Source organism: Bidens hawaiensis, unplaced genomic scaffold (assembly GCF_021521415.1).
Source record: "Bidens hawaiensis isolate Kalapana, Puna unplaced genomic scaffold, B.hawaiensis_p1.1 tig00053946_1, whole genome shotgun sequence".
NCBI classification, from domain to species: Eukaryota; Viridiplantae; Streptophyta; class Magnoliopsida; order Asterales; family Asteraceae; genus Bidens; species Bidens hawaiensis.
The window spans coordinates 33,235-51,414 of NW_027499710.1; the positions used below are offsets into that span (position 1 = coordinate 33,235).

At 42.7% G+C, this 18,180-nt stretch overlaps 1 protein-coding gene across 1 annotated transcript; it reads left to right on the top strand.

The window, feature by feature from the left end:
- Positions 1-2,402: 2,402 nt before the first annotated feature.
- LOC143600328 (uncharacterized) lies at positions 2,403-4,772 on the top strand. The gene is made up of 4 exons (XM_077078053.1): positions 2,403-2,664; positions 3,130-3,564; positions 3,622-4,160; positions 4,605-4,772. The coding sequence occupies exons 1-4, from the start codon at positions 2,403-2,405 to the stop codon at positions 4,770-4,772; spliced, it is 1,404 nt and encodes a 467-aa protein (XP_076934168.1).
- Positions 4,773-18,180: the final 13,408 nt, after the last annotated feature.

The window sequence follows — 18,180 nt, forward strand, 5'->3', positions numbered from 1 at the left end:
TATGGGACGTGTTACGGCACTGGATAGTTCCAATTTGGGTGATCTCGGGCGAATTATGGGGGAGACTAGCCGAACTCGGTCAGTATTGGATCTGGAGGATGATTCAGGCGATTCTGACATGGCGAGATCTCACTAACGTAATTTCAGATCTAGAGGAGCACTATCCCCAGAGGAATGGCTCCACGTACAACAACAAAGTTTGACAGCCGAATATGAGCGCAGAAAACGTAACGAGCGATTTCATGCTCGTGCTCTGACTTATGAGGAATCCCCCCGGAGATCTCTTTCTTCTCCACCAACAGTGAAGGGAAGTCAGATCCGTTACAGTCAACACACGGAACCTGAATTTGGTGAACTATCAAGGTTGCGCCCTCGTCCTCGCATGGATATGCGGATGCCATCTTACTTGGATGAGTATGATAGTTATGACTCAACCTATCGCCCGGGAGACTACAGTCGTTACACCGGAGATAGTGGGATGAGTTCAAGAGCAAGAAGCAGTCGTCCGCGGGACGAAATCCGTCACACTGAATACCATAGCGATGCAGAGAAAGATTTCTCTAAGCCATACTGCCCGGCAGCCTTCGCCGAGAAGTCAAAATTTATAGAAAGTATTGCTACAGCGCCCTTTCCTGTTAATGCTAAGATACCTACATCGGTGGAAAAATACAATGGTATGACTGATCCAAGTGATCATCTCCAAAATTTTATGGCGGTAGGTGGCGTGAGCGGATGGACGCTCCCTTATTGGTGTCACATGTTCGCATTAACACTAACATTGGCAGCAAGAGAATGGTTTGAAAAATTACCTGACGGTCAGATTTCTAGTTGGGATGACTTGGTGAAAAAGTTTTCTCAACAGTTTAGCCAACAGAAGAAGCATACGCGTGACCAATCAGAAATTTTGGATGTTATTCGCCGTGATAACGAATCCATAGAAGATTTTATTACCAGGTTCAATGACGAAAGTTTGAACATCGGTGGGATCAGCAAAGACATGCTTCGCGGTGCCTTCCGCAAGAATGTCAAATGTGACGAGCTGATCCGCACACTTACTGGTAGAGATGGAATGCCGAAAGAATGGGATGACATTATGACCGCGGCAAAGTTGTTTGCCAACACTGAAAAAATATTGGGTATAAAACTTCAAAACAAAACTTCAAAGTCGAGTTTCATACTCCGAGACCCAATAAACAGGCAAATGGGTCAATCTAGTCAAGACTTCAGCCAAACGCGGAAGCATCAAAGCCATTTGATGCGAGATCCCTCATCGGTAACAAGAACAAAGGGGGACCCTCGAATCGAGGTCCCAACAGATGGACTCCTCTTTCCAAGAATCCTGCAGAAATTCTCACCACAGAAAATGTGAATTTTCGGAAACCACAACCACTCACGAGGAGGTCATTCCTTGATGCTAAGAAACATTGTTCGTTTAACAATGACATCGGTCACAACATGAACGAATGTAATGCTTTGAAAAATGAAATTGAGGTGGCTGTAAAGTTTGGAAAACTTGGACACCTGGTGAAAGATGGAAGATCGGGAACTGGTAAAGCTCCCGTGCGGGACAATCAAGGCCCACCCAAAAAGCAAGTCAAGGACTTGAACGTTCACATGATTCAAGGTGGACACAAGGTGGGAAAAAAGAGAAGAGAGTCCGATGATGAAGAATGGAAGAATGAGCCAGTGATCTTTCCACGAATAAAGGGAGGTCCCAGCAACAAAAACCCCTGATTATTACTGCTCTTTTCGGTCATTACCGATCCCAATATATTTTCTTTGACACTGGTAGCACATCTGACATTATGTACGAGCAATGCTTTGAGCAACTCGACGACGAAGATAAGGAAAGACTAAAGCCTATTCACACTCCTGTATCAGGATTTGGTGGAGAGATAATGCACCCGCAAGGGGTGATCTCTTTCCCGGTCACTTTAAGCGACGGAGTGCATTCAAGAACTGAGGAGGTCGAATTTTTGGTTTTACCGGCAACATCGAAACATGACATTATCCTAGGACGAGAAGCAATTGGTGACTTCAATGTCCATCCGTCAACGGCTCACGGTGCGGTAAGAGTTCCAACCCGCACTGGCGTAGCAATAATTCATGTCAATCGACATTGCTTTGCAACAGAAAGCTCAAAACCTACTAAGATCCCAAGACAAGCTCAGAGGACCGAACCAGAGAAATGGGTTTTAAACAAGAAGTTTCCTGATCAGACTGTAACAATTGGACCTGCTATCTCTGAGATAGTAAGGACTTTTCTAAAACAGTTATTTTAAAAAATATTGATGTCTTCGCATGGCAACCCGCGGACATGACCAGTGTCCCGCGGAATATTGCGGAACACAAACTGAGGGTAAACCCGTTGTTTACACTAATCATTCAAAAACAACGCAAGAATGGGTCCAGACCAAACAAAAGCAATGAATGAACAGGTTCAGGACCTCTTACAGGCTGGGATTATCCGTCTGATTCAATATCAGACTTGGGTCGCCAATCCAGTCATAGTACCCAAAAGTAACGGGACGTGGCAGATGTGTATAGATTTCAAATATCTAAACAAGGCGTGCCCCAAAGACTGTTATCCATTACCTGAAATTGATCTCAAGGTTGACGCTGTGGCACCGTTCAAGTTTAAATGCTTTCTGGATGCCTACAAAGGTTATCATCAAATCCGTATGGCCGCGAGGGATGAAGACAAAACAACATTTCGTACTGATCAAGGCACCTTTTGTTACAAAATGATGCCTTTCAGACTGAAGAACGCGGGAACCACATATCAACGATTGATGGACATAGCGTTTAAAAATCAAATTGGTCAAAATTTGGAGGTTTATATGGATGACCTTGTGATTAAAAGTGTTGAGGAAGACCAAATGTTGAGGGATATAGTAGAAACATTTGAAACCTTGAAGAGCATCTACATGAAGCTGAATCCAGCTAAATGTTCGTTTGGAATGGAGGAAGGAAAATTTCTCGAAGTGATTGTCACGGGTGCGGGCTTCAAAGCTAACCCGGATAAAATTCAAGATGTTGCCCGCATGCCTTCTCCTTCCTCCCTCAAGGAGGTCCAGACACTCAATGGTCGATTGGTTGCTTAGAACCGTTTTCTGGTGAATCATGCAGCCAAATCTTATCCTTTTGTTTCAACATTAAGGCATTGCCTCAAGAAAGCACAATTCATATGGACCGCGAAAGCGGAACAAGCTTTCTTGGAGGTTAAGAAATGTTTGATGGAATTGCCCACGTTAACAGCACCCTATGCGGGAGAACCTTTAACATTATATCTATCGGCTTCAGACATTGCCATCGGGGTTGTCCTCCTGACGGATAGAAAGAACGTTCAAACACCAATTTACTACGTCAGTAGAACACTGTTAGACCCGGAGACAATATATTCCATGCTGGAAAAACTTGTCTTGGCACTGGTTTATGCTGTCCGACGCCTCCGCAGGTACTTCCAGGGGCATCCCATCAACGTTCTGACCGGATACAAACTCAAGAACGTTCTCAGCAAGCCGGAATTGTCTGGGCAATTGGCAAAATGGGCCATCGAGCTAGGTGAACACGCGATAGAATACAAACCTAGGCCAACAATTAAGGGACAAGTGTTGGCAGACTTCATCACAGAGGTCCCACAACACAAGGAAAAACAATGTTTGATCGAGCAACAATCTCAAGCACCTCCGGAGCAGGGACAAATTTGGTCGCTGTTCACAGATGGAGCTTCAAGTAGTGAGGGATCCGGTGCATGTCTAAGATTAGTTAATCCTGAGGGCCATGAGTTTACGTATGCCATAAAGTTAGATTTCAAGAGTACCAACAACGAAGCAGAATACGAGGCTTTCTTGGCTGGCTTACGGATAGCCAAAAAGCTTGGGGTTAAACACTTGGAAGCTCGCGTAGATTCCATGTTAATTGCGGGACAGATCAATGGCAAGTACGAATCAAAGAATGACATAATGGCTTCCTATGTATCACAAGCGAAGGATTTAATGCTTCAGTTCTCCTCTTGCAAAGTGATCCACATAAAAAGAAGCGAGAACAAATCGGCGGATGCTCTTAGCAAACTGGCTTCAACAAACTTTGAGCACTTTTCCAAAGACATCCGCATTGAAATACTAGACTGTCCGTCTGTTCCGCAACATCAAGTCTTGGTAATTCAAACTGGATTGGATTCATGGATGACACCTATCACAACATACTTGTCATCAAGAGCCCTCCCGAAGTGGATTCTTCGCATCGGACGTGGCAGTCGCCAGTTCGTCCCACTCCTCATTCATCGCCAACCAATCCCGGGGTATCTCCTGGTTGGTAGAAATCGAATTCGCCAAGTGATAAGAATTGGAGTTCAACAATTCTTGGCGAATACGACGGCGATGTCGCTCCTATTCAGCAGGAGGAAGACTCTCCCGCATATATTCAGAGCATACGTCCACATCGCGAAATGTTGAGTTCCGGCAAAGGACCAATGTGGGTTATGTGGGGCAAGGTCTTCCTCATGAGGAGGCGAAGAAGTCTGAGGCCCAGGGCCAAACATGTTTGCCCCTCCTTGATCCCCAAAGTGATGAACATAGTAAAAAGGCGATTTACTGACATAGTCAGTATCATCAAACTCCTTATTCTTCAAAGGGGAATCATCCGCCACAGTAATCGGATCTTTGGCAGTATTGGGAGGTGGAGGAGGTGGTGCAGTTGAACTCTTTAGACCTGGAATATCTTCAGAGAAATCATTCAGACCCACTGAAAACAGGTTACCCAAGAATTAGATATAAAGTGGACCCACAAAAGTTAATTGAAATGGAAGCATTGAACTCACCTAAAGAGATATCTTTTGAATCAAGTTGATTTAAACGTGCTTCTAAAGCAGCCGCAGGCTTTTACCTTTTCGGCTTCTTTATTGGTGCAGCCTTGGCGGGATTAACCTTCCGTTTACCGGCCGCCTTGGAAGCGCCCGCATCACCAACGTGATGCACACCCTCGGAAGTGGTGTCATTGGTGGTCGGATGGTTACCTTCAGTAGTAGCATCCGCATCGTCATCATGATCAGCCGCCTAGCTGGCAGCGGCTCTTTGACGGGTCAAACCTACAGTCGATTGCACGACATTAGTAGCATCAACTGAGAAACCTTCCTCGCAGAGTGACGACTCTTCGCTAGACGAAAAGAGTATAATCACTCCGCTAGATGTAATAGCAGTCACAGGTCGGGGTTGTAGAATGCCCTCACCTTTTAGAATACATTCTTGGACGTAATCCTCACCTCTTGCATACATCGCCTCGGAAACCACTGGTTCCGGGCGGAATGCGGTGGGGAATAAGAAGTGGATCCGAGTGCGTTCCAAAAAAGGCCCGTCCCTTGGATCAACTGGAAGACGCACCATCATCCCTCCCTCACGATCCAACAGAGTGTCAAAGGCGGAGCCTTCACCTATACAACACAAATAATACAAGTCAAAAGTTAGATATTCATTAAGGAAAGGAAAGAAGTAATACCAAGCTTACTTTTGTTGGTCCTCTCATAATACGGTTCCAATCCAGGGAACGGCCACAAGCGGTTCATCTTCGCACTCACCATCACCCCCTCATGAATAGGGCGCATAGGAGTCGGCGTGGCAGTTAGTGTCTTAAACCATGATAGACCCTCGTGAGCAGCAGCCTGAAACACGGGTGGAGCATCCTTCGTCTCGCGTTTAGTCATCACGAAAGGAATAACATCCTCCCGGATACAGAAAAACTTTGGCTTCCAACCATGAAGGCTACGGATCCATTCTGTACCTATAACCCCCTTTTCGACAGAAGCAAAGCTGAATAATCCATCGCGAAAGGTCATCTTATAGAACACGGCAAACATGCCAAATGAGATATATATTCCATAAGCCATCAAGATTGACTGGACAAACTTTGTTACAGGGATTCGGAAGTTTCCCGTCGTAAAGTGATCTACATATACAGCCTTCTTCCTCGGAGGAAGACTGGTGGTGACCGAACAACCTGCCAGACGCTCCGGATCCCACTCCGGTGCCAAACCGTATACTTGCACAACATCGTCATAGTACTTTTGTTTAAGGTTCACGGTGACCTCGTTAATAGTAGGAGTATCCTTTTTATCTCCAGCCATTTAATCAGATGAGTATGCTTGATCAGAAAGAAGAATGAAAGAAATCTCAGAAATTTTAAATCGTGAATGTTGGGGGGATGAAAATCCGAGAAGTGATAAGAATATAATGGAAATCATAGATGATATATTTATACTCATCGCAATTAATGCGACTGATGGGGTGCCAGAGGAAAGAGAAACCGCAGACTATCAGATGACTGACCCGTCAGGCGGGAAAATAAAAGCGAGTGTAAACAGGCTGTTGAAGATGTCATACACGTCCTTTCAGTTGTCCCCTAATACTCCTCTCCCCACCACGTCATCATGATTATCCAACTTACGAATATTTCGAATTTCAAAGATATTTCCCCAATGTCAATTGAATATTCACAAAAGAGAAAAGTTTCTTTCCATTAAATAATTAAAAGATAGTTACAAACAAAAGATGAAAAAACAGCTGCAAGATACTAGACACCTAAACCTAATCTATGGGTTTGAAGCTGTCGTATCCTCCGGAGCCTTTGGAGAGGTATCTTCGGACGAGTCATCCTCAGATTCTTCACCCAAGAATTCCTTCAGCTTTTGTACACCATCACCGGACGCAGCAAATTCCGGAAGCTTACTCTGCAGAATAAACACTAGGCTATCATGATCTTTAATCCGTGCTTTATACTTCTGCTTGACGTCGACTCCATGAAGCGGATGACTTTCTGGAGGAACATTGGTTTGAGCATAGGTCATCCCTTCATTAAAACCTTTCATCTGTCAAAGATAACACGAGGCAGTTATCAAGTTAGCAAAACTGTCAATAAGCTCCGTACTACACGCGGAACAAGACCATTAATGGTTCCTTACTCGAGGACTTGATGCAGTAAGCTCTCCTCACATATTGTCCGTTATACGTGTTTTATGCCTTGATGTTAAATGACTTGTGTTTGTATGTTATCAGGTCATCCCTCGTCCGGAGTTCTTGAGACTCCGCAATAGCCTGTTGTTTTTCATTCAGGGCTGAGGAGGCACGAGTCTCCGCTTCTTCGCGAGCCTGTAGGAGGGAATCATAAGCAGCTTGAATCTCAATAGCGCTTTTATCTTTAAGCTCGGCTTGTTCCCTCTGCAGCTTTAGTTCCGCCTCAGGCTCTTAGATCCGAGTACCTTGCAGAGTCACTTGATTTTCCAAGGCCGAGTTGGCCTATTGAGCCCGTGCCAAATCATCTTTCTCTTCTTGCGCCTTAGCCTGGGCAGCCTCAAGAAGGGAGTTCTGCTTCTCACATGCCTCTTTCCAGTTATGGGCAGTAGCAGCACTTCGGTCTTGTTCGCTCTTAAGGGCAGCCTCTACATCCGCTTGCTTCCACTTGGCTGTTTTAGCTGCCAAATGGTGATCTTCATCCTCCTTCCTTGCAGATTCGAGTGCTCGAGAAGCTTCACTATGCTTCCCGCCCATACTGCGCCATTCACGAAGAATTTCCTGCAAGGTATTAGCCAGGTGAAAAGATAAGTTCGCATGAAGGTCATGGCGGGAGAGATAACGTAAGTGCACCATTTCAGCAGGCGGCACACAGTGCTTAACAAAGCTCATACATGTCACGGAATCAGAAAATCGGGACCCATTGATAATATCCCAGGGTGGGACAAATAAATCAAAGGTGTCCCCCAAATTGGCATCCCCATAATATTGTGAACCCGAGGATTCACGACGTTGAGGAGCACCTTTCATCGAACCTCCTCCTGTCCAAATTGAAAATTTTCTCCCATACCTGCAGTCAAGGGTGAGGATACATAGGCGAATTGGGGAGGAGGATGAGGTGGGGATTCGTCAATCCTGAAACCATCTGCGTTCATAGCAGGCTTACCCTCTTGAGAACCAGTAGCAGTCCCAGTTTGAAAAAGATAGTCAAAAGAACTATCATTTCCAGAATGGACATTAGGCTCCTCCGTGGTGACATCGGTTGGAGGAGTAGATGGTCTTTCTTCCGTTGTCCTTTCAGGTGGAAGAGACGGCAGTTTATCAGTTTTGGGAGTTGGTGATGGCAATTTCTCGGACACATCGTCCCCAAAAATTGACGGATCTACATGAAACAGCTGTACTTAGTTCACATTTCAAAAACAATAAAGTACAGGAAGCAAAATATATACCTTCTACAGTATCCATACGTTCAGCAAGATTGTATTGAGGCTTTTTAGGACGGTGAGTTTTCTTTTTCTTCTTGGAAGACCCTTCTCCAGTCTCCGCAGTGCTTGCACCCGCATCACTTGCTTGAAAGGATGAGAACCCCCTTTTCTTTTCCAACTCTGCCAATAAATGTGAGGCAGAAGAAAATTCAGAGGTATCATCACCAGAATTCCCCTCCTCTTGGGAGGCGGAGAATTCAGAGGTATCGCTAACGTCATCGCTTGATGATAGAATAGCGATCATCCCATTGGAAGTAATGGCATTAAGTGGAGGAGGGTTTAGAACATACGCACCTGTTTGAAAGGTGGCATCAGAAATTATAGGTTCAGCTCGTACCTTCGTTGGAAACAAGAATCGGGCCTTGGTCTTTTCAATAATAGGTAGGTCCCCCGCGTCGCCTATACTTTTACGAATGCAACCCCTACCCTCAAAGAGGGCTTTAAGCATAGAAGCCCGACCTGAAAAGATTAAAGTCAGTCACAAAAAGTTCATGGAAAACAAAATGGCAATAAAGACAACTTACGTTCATTCAAATCAACAAAGATAGGTTCCATGTATTCTGACGGCCATAAGCGACTCATGCCTGCCCACACTAGGGCTTCCTCAGGTAATATCTGCATTGGCGTCGGCTCTGCCATAAGGTCACGATACCAATCACGGCCCCCGTGGGCGGCCGTAACTACATCCGGCAACGCAGAATTAACCGGACGACGGACCATGGCAATAGGTACCACGTCCTCAGATATCCAAAAAAACTTATTACGCCAATCGGCAGACCCCTTCTCAACCTTGTAACCAAGACTCCTATCAGAAAAGCCTTGGCATGTAAACCAACCATCGCGATTGGTGAGACGATAGAAAACCGGAAATCGTTCAACATGTGGTACCATGTTACGTGTTGTACACACGAATTCATAATGACGAATTCGCATCACAACACGCGGATGCAATTGGGATAAATGGATCCCATAAGCAGTCAACACCTTCATGAAAAATTTCGTTATAGGAAAACGGAAGTTCCCATAAACGAAATAATCAGAATAGAGAACCATCTTGCCAGGCGGTGGCAGACTGGCTATGGAACCTGGAAAAGTAAATTCCGGTTCCCATTCCGGTGGAATACCGTAAGTCTCCAACAAATTCTCATATTCAGAACGGTCCCATGAAACTTTTATCTCATCAACCTCGGTTTGAACGTTCTACATTATAAAAAGCTTTGTTGAAGATATACGGAAAGACCAGTGTTATAACAAAGAGAAAGAAAGAAGATAATCAAGAATTCAAAGCGATAAAAGTTCTGATTAGAAGATATCTCTCACTATTTATACCCATCTCAATTAATGCGATGGGATATGAACAGTGGAGTGAGAAAATCGTTGCCTAATCAACAACCGCCACGTCACGCGGGAAATTCGAAAAAGAGGAAAAAGTTACACAGTCGGGTACAGTGACAGCCGTCATAAACGTCCCATCACTTATTCACGCGCCTGCGAGTGGTCAACTTGTCCTTTTTTCATGATTATCTACACCAACATGAGATATTTTCTACCAAACCATAAAAATTAAAAACTCCCAAAATACGTTAAGTCTAAAATTTCACCAGCATAAAGACCTCACGCGTAAGAAACACTGGACAGGGGGGACTTATAGAGGTAGGGTACCAAAAAGACCCGAATACCCATAAGTACCACCCTCGGGTCATAAAGGAACCATTCGTGTACTACCCGCGGGACATATGGATCACCCGCATAACACGATAAAGGAAGAACGTCCTCACACCTTACGCGGAAGCATCCAGGCACCCTCAGAAGTCATCCACGAGATAGGACACCTATCCGCTAAAATGACCGGAAGGCAATGCCAATTGAACAGTTGTCATCAGCTAACTATCCTCTAGAAAAATGTTCAAGATTGTTACTTGAAGAATACGTGACCCGCCAGCCAATAGGCGAAGGACACCTGGCCAGATCGTTATAACCGTTCACATGGCCAGGGCGTGTTACACCCTATCGCAAGGCGACGCGTGTCCAGGTTGTTATACCCATGCACATGGGACATATAACTCAACCTATCACAAAAGGACACGCGTCCAGCAGTTATGAAGATCTTCTAGAAGGAGGACAGCTGGCCCAATTACCTTCCTTCACCCTTCGGCTATAAATACCTTGTCAACCTGCATGAGGTATCATACACACTCACTCGTATCTACTCTTACTGTACTTACTCTATTTCACATCAGCACTTCATCTATTACGAACGATACTGATTCTCACGTCGGAGGGTGGCTACAGGAAGACCCCCCTTTTGTCCTTCCTGTTACGAGACTCACGGTGTCTGTTTTGCAGGTTTCCAGTCATTGGACTTTGGGAAGTTATACTTATATTGTTTAGGTGATTATCATATTGTACCCTGTAGACTCATTGGATCCAAGACCCATATCCGAGGATTGGATCTGTGTTTCTTCACTTAATTTATAGCATTACCCTTCATCCAAATTTCATTCACTTATGGTTTGTCATTCTCTTGGATATCAAGAAGGTTTGGTGGTGAACCATTTCTCATTTTGCTAGGGCGTGCGTGCTTTTACGCGACTGTCTCTTGTGGGACCAACACATTATTCTTGGCCCACTTTTTGTCACTAACTTCATCATCGTTGTCGTCTTCTGAATGCGTTTTTGAGGTACCCTTTTAAGTTTAGATTTGGCTCTCTTTTTTTAAAAAATTACAAGGGCCCAAAAAGTGTATATTAGTTTACTTGTCACATCATACGAGCAATATGATGTCCTTCGGGCCATATGATGGGAAGAAAAAAAAGGTTTTGGTTTGTCGGTGATTACATTAATCATTTATTTAAGAGTCAACAAATCATACACGGGTATGATTTTTGCCTCACACGACCCGCATGACCTTTTTTCACTCGTACCATAAAGCCTTTATGACTTTTAAAGTGATTTGTTTGACCACTCATAGGGCAACAACTTATCGGCTTTAATTTGAGCATTTCTTTCATCTCCTTATTAAATTTCAACTCTAACTACTCACTGATTAACTCACATTCAATCCCTTATGTTGATTAAAATTCTAAAATCCAGTGGCGAGCAAAAAACCGAATTATCCGAACCGAAACCGAGTTAACCGATAAAACCGAACCAAAGCATTAACCAATAGTTAATTTTTTGTTTTTGTTTTTGAAAAACCGAATTTTCAATTTCATTTTAGTTTTCCATTTTTATAAAAACCGAAAAACCCGAACCGATTAATTTTGATGAAGATTATGAATATGAATATGATGAAGGCTGAGACTAAACTTTAAAGATGAATAAGATGAATGAAGATTAGAACTAAACTTTTTAGTTTTTTTTGATTAAAAACTTTGTTGAATTTTAAATTGTATTACTCTAACAACTTTGTATTCGTATGTTTCCACGTAACATGCGTCTATTTTTGTTTTTTGTATTCAATATATTCAATGAAGGGGAGCACGCAAGACGCAGCAAGAAGGTGTGTACGGAATTTCAAGGAAAAGCACAGGAGCCTCTGTCAAACTTATTTGGAGATCAAGCACACTAGTTATCTACTTTCCGGTTTGGTTTATTAGTTTTCAAAAAAGGAATCATCATCAACTAAAATTTTTGAAGAAAATAGTTTGCCCGCCAGGTGTTCGACAAAATGCCTCAATGAAATAATCATTGTTTTTTGTGTTTTGAAGAGGGGAGGGCAACGGGTGGCTGCTCTCCTCTTTCCTCTTTTATCCGGGTGTTCATTCCTCAAACTCAACTCGAGTTTTGTTTTATTTATTTTTCTTGGTGTGGTACGTGACTACCGGGGTGTTTTGTTGGGCGAGGGTGGTATGACCGGGATTATTGATGAGGGTGTTTGGCCGTATCCGTTTAGAGTCTTCTACTATTGCCAGGACGGATTACCGGGGTCTAAGGGGTACGATTGTCCGCACATATTAAGAGGATTCATTTGGCATCGGATGACAAGAAAGAGACCTTATGGGAGGCGATCTCGACGAATTTGGATTTGTTTATTTCGGTAGGTGAGGCTTTAAAGGTCTCGCATAGGTGAATGTGTGGAGCGTGTATGGAATCACGTGCTCTCCGTCAGGGGTGTCATCATGATGACGGGTCGGTCTGGTACAAGTGTGTCACGGGAGATGTGGAGGAGTTTATAGTGGGGATTGCAAAGCCACATGTTGGAAGGGAGGTTGTCGCGGTGGGAAGGTGGAGGTGGATGTAGCTCTCCTTGAGCGTGTCTTCACTCTTCCTATTACGATTGTTAAAAACATTCCTTATAGTTGTCTTATGGCTTTTTCCCAAGCCTTAGTGGGTGCTCTGGGTAAGGTGGCGGCTATTCCAGAGTCTGTTGATGCGTGGGTGAAACTTTTGTTGTTACAACGTTGCACATTACGAGTTTTCAGGCCTTCTAATCGTCAGCAACGCAGGTCTGGAAATAGAAAGTCTGAGCAATGCCGGATGATTCAACGGTCGCTGTCGCTTGGGGTGACGGTTTCTTTGAGCTTCTTGTATCTCTTTTTGACCAACCTCTAGGAGATGCCCCGTGTGGTGATGCATTTGTCCCCGAGTCTGATAACGTCGGGTTGGGCGCCAATGTTAAACAATGTCTGCGGAAAGTTGCGGACGGGCATTTCACTGTTGCGGTCAAAGTTTTATGCTCTTCAGGGGTTGCACCTTTCGGTAAGGATACTTTGAACGCTCTGTTGTCTAAGCATCCCATCTTGGCACCTCCGATTATGCCTGCTTCCTTGCTTTCTGAGTCTCCCCTTGTCGTGGACGTTGATAGTATGCTTGGGTGCATTAAATCTTTCCCTAAAGGGACTTCGTGTGGGTGGGACGGATTGCGAGCCCAACACATTTTAGCTGCGTTGTGCGGAGAGGGGTCTCCGATTGCGGATGGTTTGCTCAAGGCTATTTCTGCGGTGGGTAATTTATTTTGGGGGGAAGGTGTCCTAAGGTGTTGGCAGAGTTTGTTGCGTCTGCCCTTTACGCCGTTGCTTAAACCGGACAATGGGATTAGACCTATTGCAGTTGGGGCCATTTGGAGGTGGTTGGTCTCTAAGGTGGCTATGAGGGGTGTCGGGAAGGAGATGGCTAAATACCTCGGTGACTTTCAATTTGGGGTGGGAGTCCCTAGTGGGGCAGAGGCCGTGCTCCAGAGCGCGAACAGGTTTTTAAATCAGTTTCATTCGGATGGGTCATTGGCTATGCTTACTGTTGATTTCTCTAATGCCTTCAACTTAGTCGATAGGACAACCCTTCTACATGAGGTCCGGAGTCGATGTCCTTCCATTTCTCTTTGGGTGGATTTTTTATATGGGCAGTCAGCTAGGCTATATGTGGGTGATACTTACATTAAATCCACCACTGGGGTTCAACAGGGGTACCCTCTTGGGCCTCTCCTTTTGCCTTGGTTTTGCACCCACTTGTTCATCAAATCAGAGATCGTTGCAAGCTTCTCTTTCATGCTTGGTACTTGGATGATGGCACGATTATTGGGGATACTAGAGAGGTGGCCAAAGCATTAGATATTATCATGTCTGAGGGGCCTCGTTTGGGTCTTGAATTAAACGTTAAGAAAACAGAGTTATTTTGGCCAACATGCAATGGGGGTGAAGGTACATGAGGGGTTGTTCCCTTGCGGGATTGGAAGGCCGGTGCTTGGCGTGAAACTCCTTGGTGGTGCTGTAAGCCGGGATGCGGGGTTTATCAGCAGTTTGGCTATGAAAAGAGCGTCTAGTGCTGTGGAACTGATGAGCTGTCTTCCAAGACTTCGGGATCCTCAATACGAGCTTCTTTTTCTTCGCTCATGTATGGGAGTCGCCAAGCTTTTGTTTGGTTTGAGAACGTGCTAACCTATGTATGTGGGGGAAGTTGTTTCTATATTTGGCAATGGTTTTCGAAGGGCGATTGAGGACATCATGGTTTGTGGAGGTCCGTTCTTTGGGGATCTCCAATGGAGGTTGACACCACTTCCATCCTGTTGTGGGGGGTTGGGTCTATGTTCGGCCGGGGATGTATCTACATATGCTTTTGTGGCTTCGAGAGCACAATCATGGTGTTTGCAAGACCATATTCTTCGGGGGTTGTGATATTTATGGGTTGGACTCTGATTATGGGTGTGCGATGGATCGTTTACGTACTTCACTTCCAGATTTTGATCTTAGTGGGTTCTCTAATAAGGACACCGCCCCCCTAAAGCCCAACATGTTGTGGCGAGTGCCTTATTTAGTGGAATCGTCCAGAGTTTTGAAGTGAAGTTTGATCTATCCCCTCACCAAAAGGCCGTGTTTGAATGTCTTCAGGCTCCTCGGCCTCAGGATTTTCTAACGGTCATCCCCATTGAAGGATTAGGCCAACGTATGTCGGGTTTGGAGTATCGGGCTATCCTTAAGTACCAGTTAATGATCCCTATGTTCCCGACTGATGAGCCTTGCCCAATTTTTCGCAAGGCCTGTTTGGATTCTTTTGGTGATCATGCGATGCATTGCAAAGAATTGTCTGGCTTTAAATACAGACATGATTTGGTTAGGAATGTTCTGTCTGATGTTCTTAAACGGGCAGGGATTTCTACTAAAAAGGAGGCCCCTGTTAACTTTCTCATGGATCTTCTGGAAGGGAGGTCTACTTTACGACCAGCTGATATTCTTGTGCTCGGGTGGGCAGGGGGAAACACGCCTGTGTGGATCTTACAGGAGTGTCTCCTCTTGTTGGGCTCAGGGACCGTGGGTTTGTTGTGGGGCAGGCCGCGTTGAAGGCTGAATCGGGCAAAGTTGTTAAACACGAGAAAGCTTGTTTAGATAATCAACATGTCTTTCTACCATTCGCCTTTGATACATTTGGTTTTCTGGCCCAGTGGCTGTGAATTTTTTGAGTAAGGTTCAGTGTGTGGTACACGGAACCTCTTCAGCTCCTAGGTCCCAAAGCTTCGTTTTTAGCAGGATTGACTTTGCTATTCAAAAGGGGGTTGCGACGCAGCTTGTTGCCCGTTTGTCTGCCACTCTATTGCAATCGTTTTATAGTAAATTATATATTTAGAATATGATTTATTTTTGCAAAAAAAAAAAATATATATTTGTGATACTCTAATACCCTCTTACAAACTTAAATTTATCATCTTCATTTTAAAAAATTTTTTGTAATGGCTACACATAATTGAAAACAAACCGACTATAACCCAATCGAAACCGAAAAAACCAAAAAAACCAAAAACCGAACGATTTGTATTTTTAAAAATCCGATGACTTCGGTTTCACCTAAAAACCCAACCGTGCAAAGCCCTACAAAAACACATACCCTACTTTATTAATAAATACTTCACAAAACACAATGTATCCGATATTATTAACCCCCACCTCACCCCCAAAAAAAACCCAACAACCTATACGCACATACGACAACGCGATCGCATTGATAACCCATTACACACCACATCAAACACTACAAACCAATACGAAAAGATAACTTGGTCATTTCGTCTTTTCGCACATCATTGTGTCTTTTTTTGTCATTTTGTCTTTTCGCACACCATTGTGTCTTTTCGCACATCATTGTGTATTTTTCGTCATTGTGTCTTTTCCCACATCATTGTGTATTTTTTCGTCATTGTGTCTTTTCGCACACCATTGTGTCCTTTCGCTTATCATGTGTCTTTTCGCTTATTATTGTGTATTTTTCGTCATTTTTAGAAGATTGAAATGCAAGAAATGCTACCACCGTATATGCAAGGTTCGAACTGACGAGAAGAACCACAACCGATGTACGAACTGACGTGGACAAGTCAAATTGTTAAACTTCAATTTTCCAAACTAGTTTACAAATACCACAAACATGTCCAAAAGAAATGAAGTACCAAGAGAAAAACATATGATTAATAAAACATCAAATAGACTGAGAAAAATCACTCCACAAGATCTAAGCATATTTTAAAAAGGGTTTTGTAAAACAAGTCAAGCTTCTAGAAAGAAAATTACAAAGTGTAAGTAAATTTGAATTGTAAAAAGAAGCTTTCACAAGAAAAATTGTCCATCACTTTTTTAAAGTCATAAATATTTTAAACTCGACACAAACTTTGTTTTTTTTAATTTACCCTTGAAATTTCTACCCATTCAGAAGAGAGTTATTATTTACGAAAGCTTAATAACATATATAAACAACAAAAGTATAGTTGGTAATGAGATTGCTCTATTATCCAATAAAACATAAAAATGTTTACAGACAAACGGAAACCAATATTCTATTGGTCTAGCGAGACGGTGTTATTATTATTAAATAAAAAAAGATAAAATTATAGAAATTGTCTTTTATGTTTGTACCAATTTCACTCAATGTCCTTTATCTTTAAAAGTAACTTGTTTTGTCCTCTACATTTCCAAATCCAACAGTGTTTGTCCTTTGGTCCTAACCCCGTTATTTTTTTTCGTTAAATCAAGTCATGCAACTTGCACATAAGGGTAGATTGGTCAATCTACACGTTTAATTAAATATATATTTATCAAGATATATTTATATATTTATAAATCTCTCTCCTCTCCCCCCCTCATCTCCCATCCTCTCATCCCACTTTTCCGGTTAAATCAAGTCATGTGCAAGTCACATGATTTAATTTAACTGAGAAAAAGTAGCAGGGTTAGGACAAGGACAAACACTGTTGGATTTGAAAATGTAAAGTAGGGATGGGCGTGGGATAGTACCCGTATCTGTACCCGTTTGTACTCTTACCAAAAATCAATAAAATCACGTACCAATACTCGTACCAAATTTTTTGGTATGGTACGAGTACGGGTACGTGTATTTTGGTACAATACCGTTCTTGTACCACTTTGCTTATTTATTCCAAATTTTTGACGATCTTGAAACCAGTACCGGTACAACTAACAAATAACCTGAATTAGTCCGGGTATCGATACTTGCACTGGTACGTGACATGCACCAAATTAGTACAGGTACCAAATTGGCCATCGATTTAATGATAAGACAGTATTGAAGAACCCTAACTCGGTCGCCGATTTTAAGTGATTTGTTTGTTGGTTCGTGTCTTGGATGTTATATTATTTAATTTTGAAGAAACGTTTGGTACTTGTTCAATAATACATGGTTGGAAAATTTATTTTATATATTTTATATGAAGAATCTCAATTAAACCCTTATATAATCCGAACAAGTACAAAATACCAAATATACTCGTACAGTACCCGTACATGTACCCGATTGTACCCGATTGTACCAAAATTTAACAAAAATGAGTACCAATACCCGTACCGAATAGACTAAATCGGTACGTGTACGGTACGAGTCCTAAAGAACAAAACAAGTTACTTTTAAAAATAAATAACATTGAGTTGACACTGAATGAAATTTGATACGATCAGTGATTCTGTCGATAAAAAAGGGTTGGCTTGTTGAAGGTTTTTGAATTGAATTGAAAACCCGGTCTCCTTACGCGGTTGTTGTGTCTTCCATCTCATTTCCTATTTCTTCTTCAGTCTGTTTTCTTGAACCATTCAATTCAATTTCTTTCCCAAATTGCTTTTATATTCTCATCTAGACATCATTTCTTTCCTATCACAAACTAATCCAAGGACTTGCATTTCTTCCAGGTTTGCTTTTATCACTTTATTCCAACTATTCTTCTTATTATTGTGATTTTTGGTGGTTTTGACAAATATTTCTTCTTTTTTGATATGTGACAAACTAATTCTTGATTCAATTGAGTATCTACTTATTTTAGGAGTCAATTATTCAACCATTGTGCCTTGCTTTTTGTTGTTATGCAAAATTAATTTAACTAAATCAAGATTATTATTATTATTATTATAGTTATTATTATACCCATCAAAATTAATTTAACTTTGATTTCCTTTGGATTGCTTCATACTTATGTATTATAG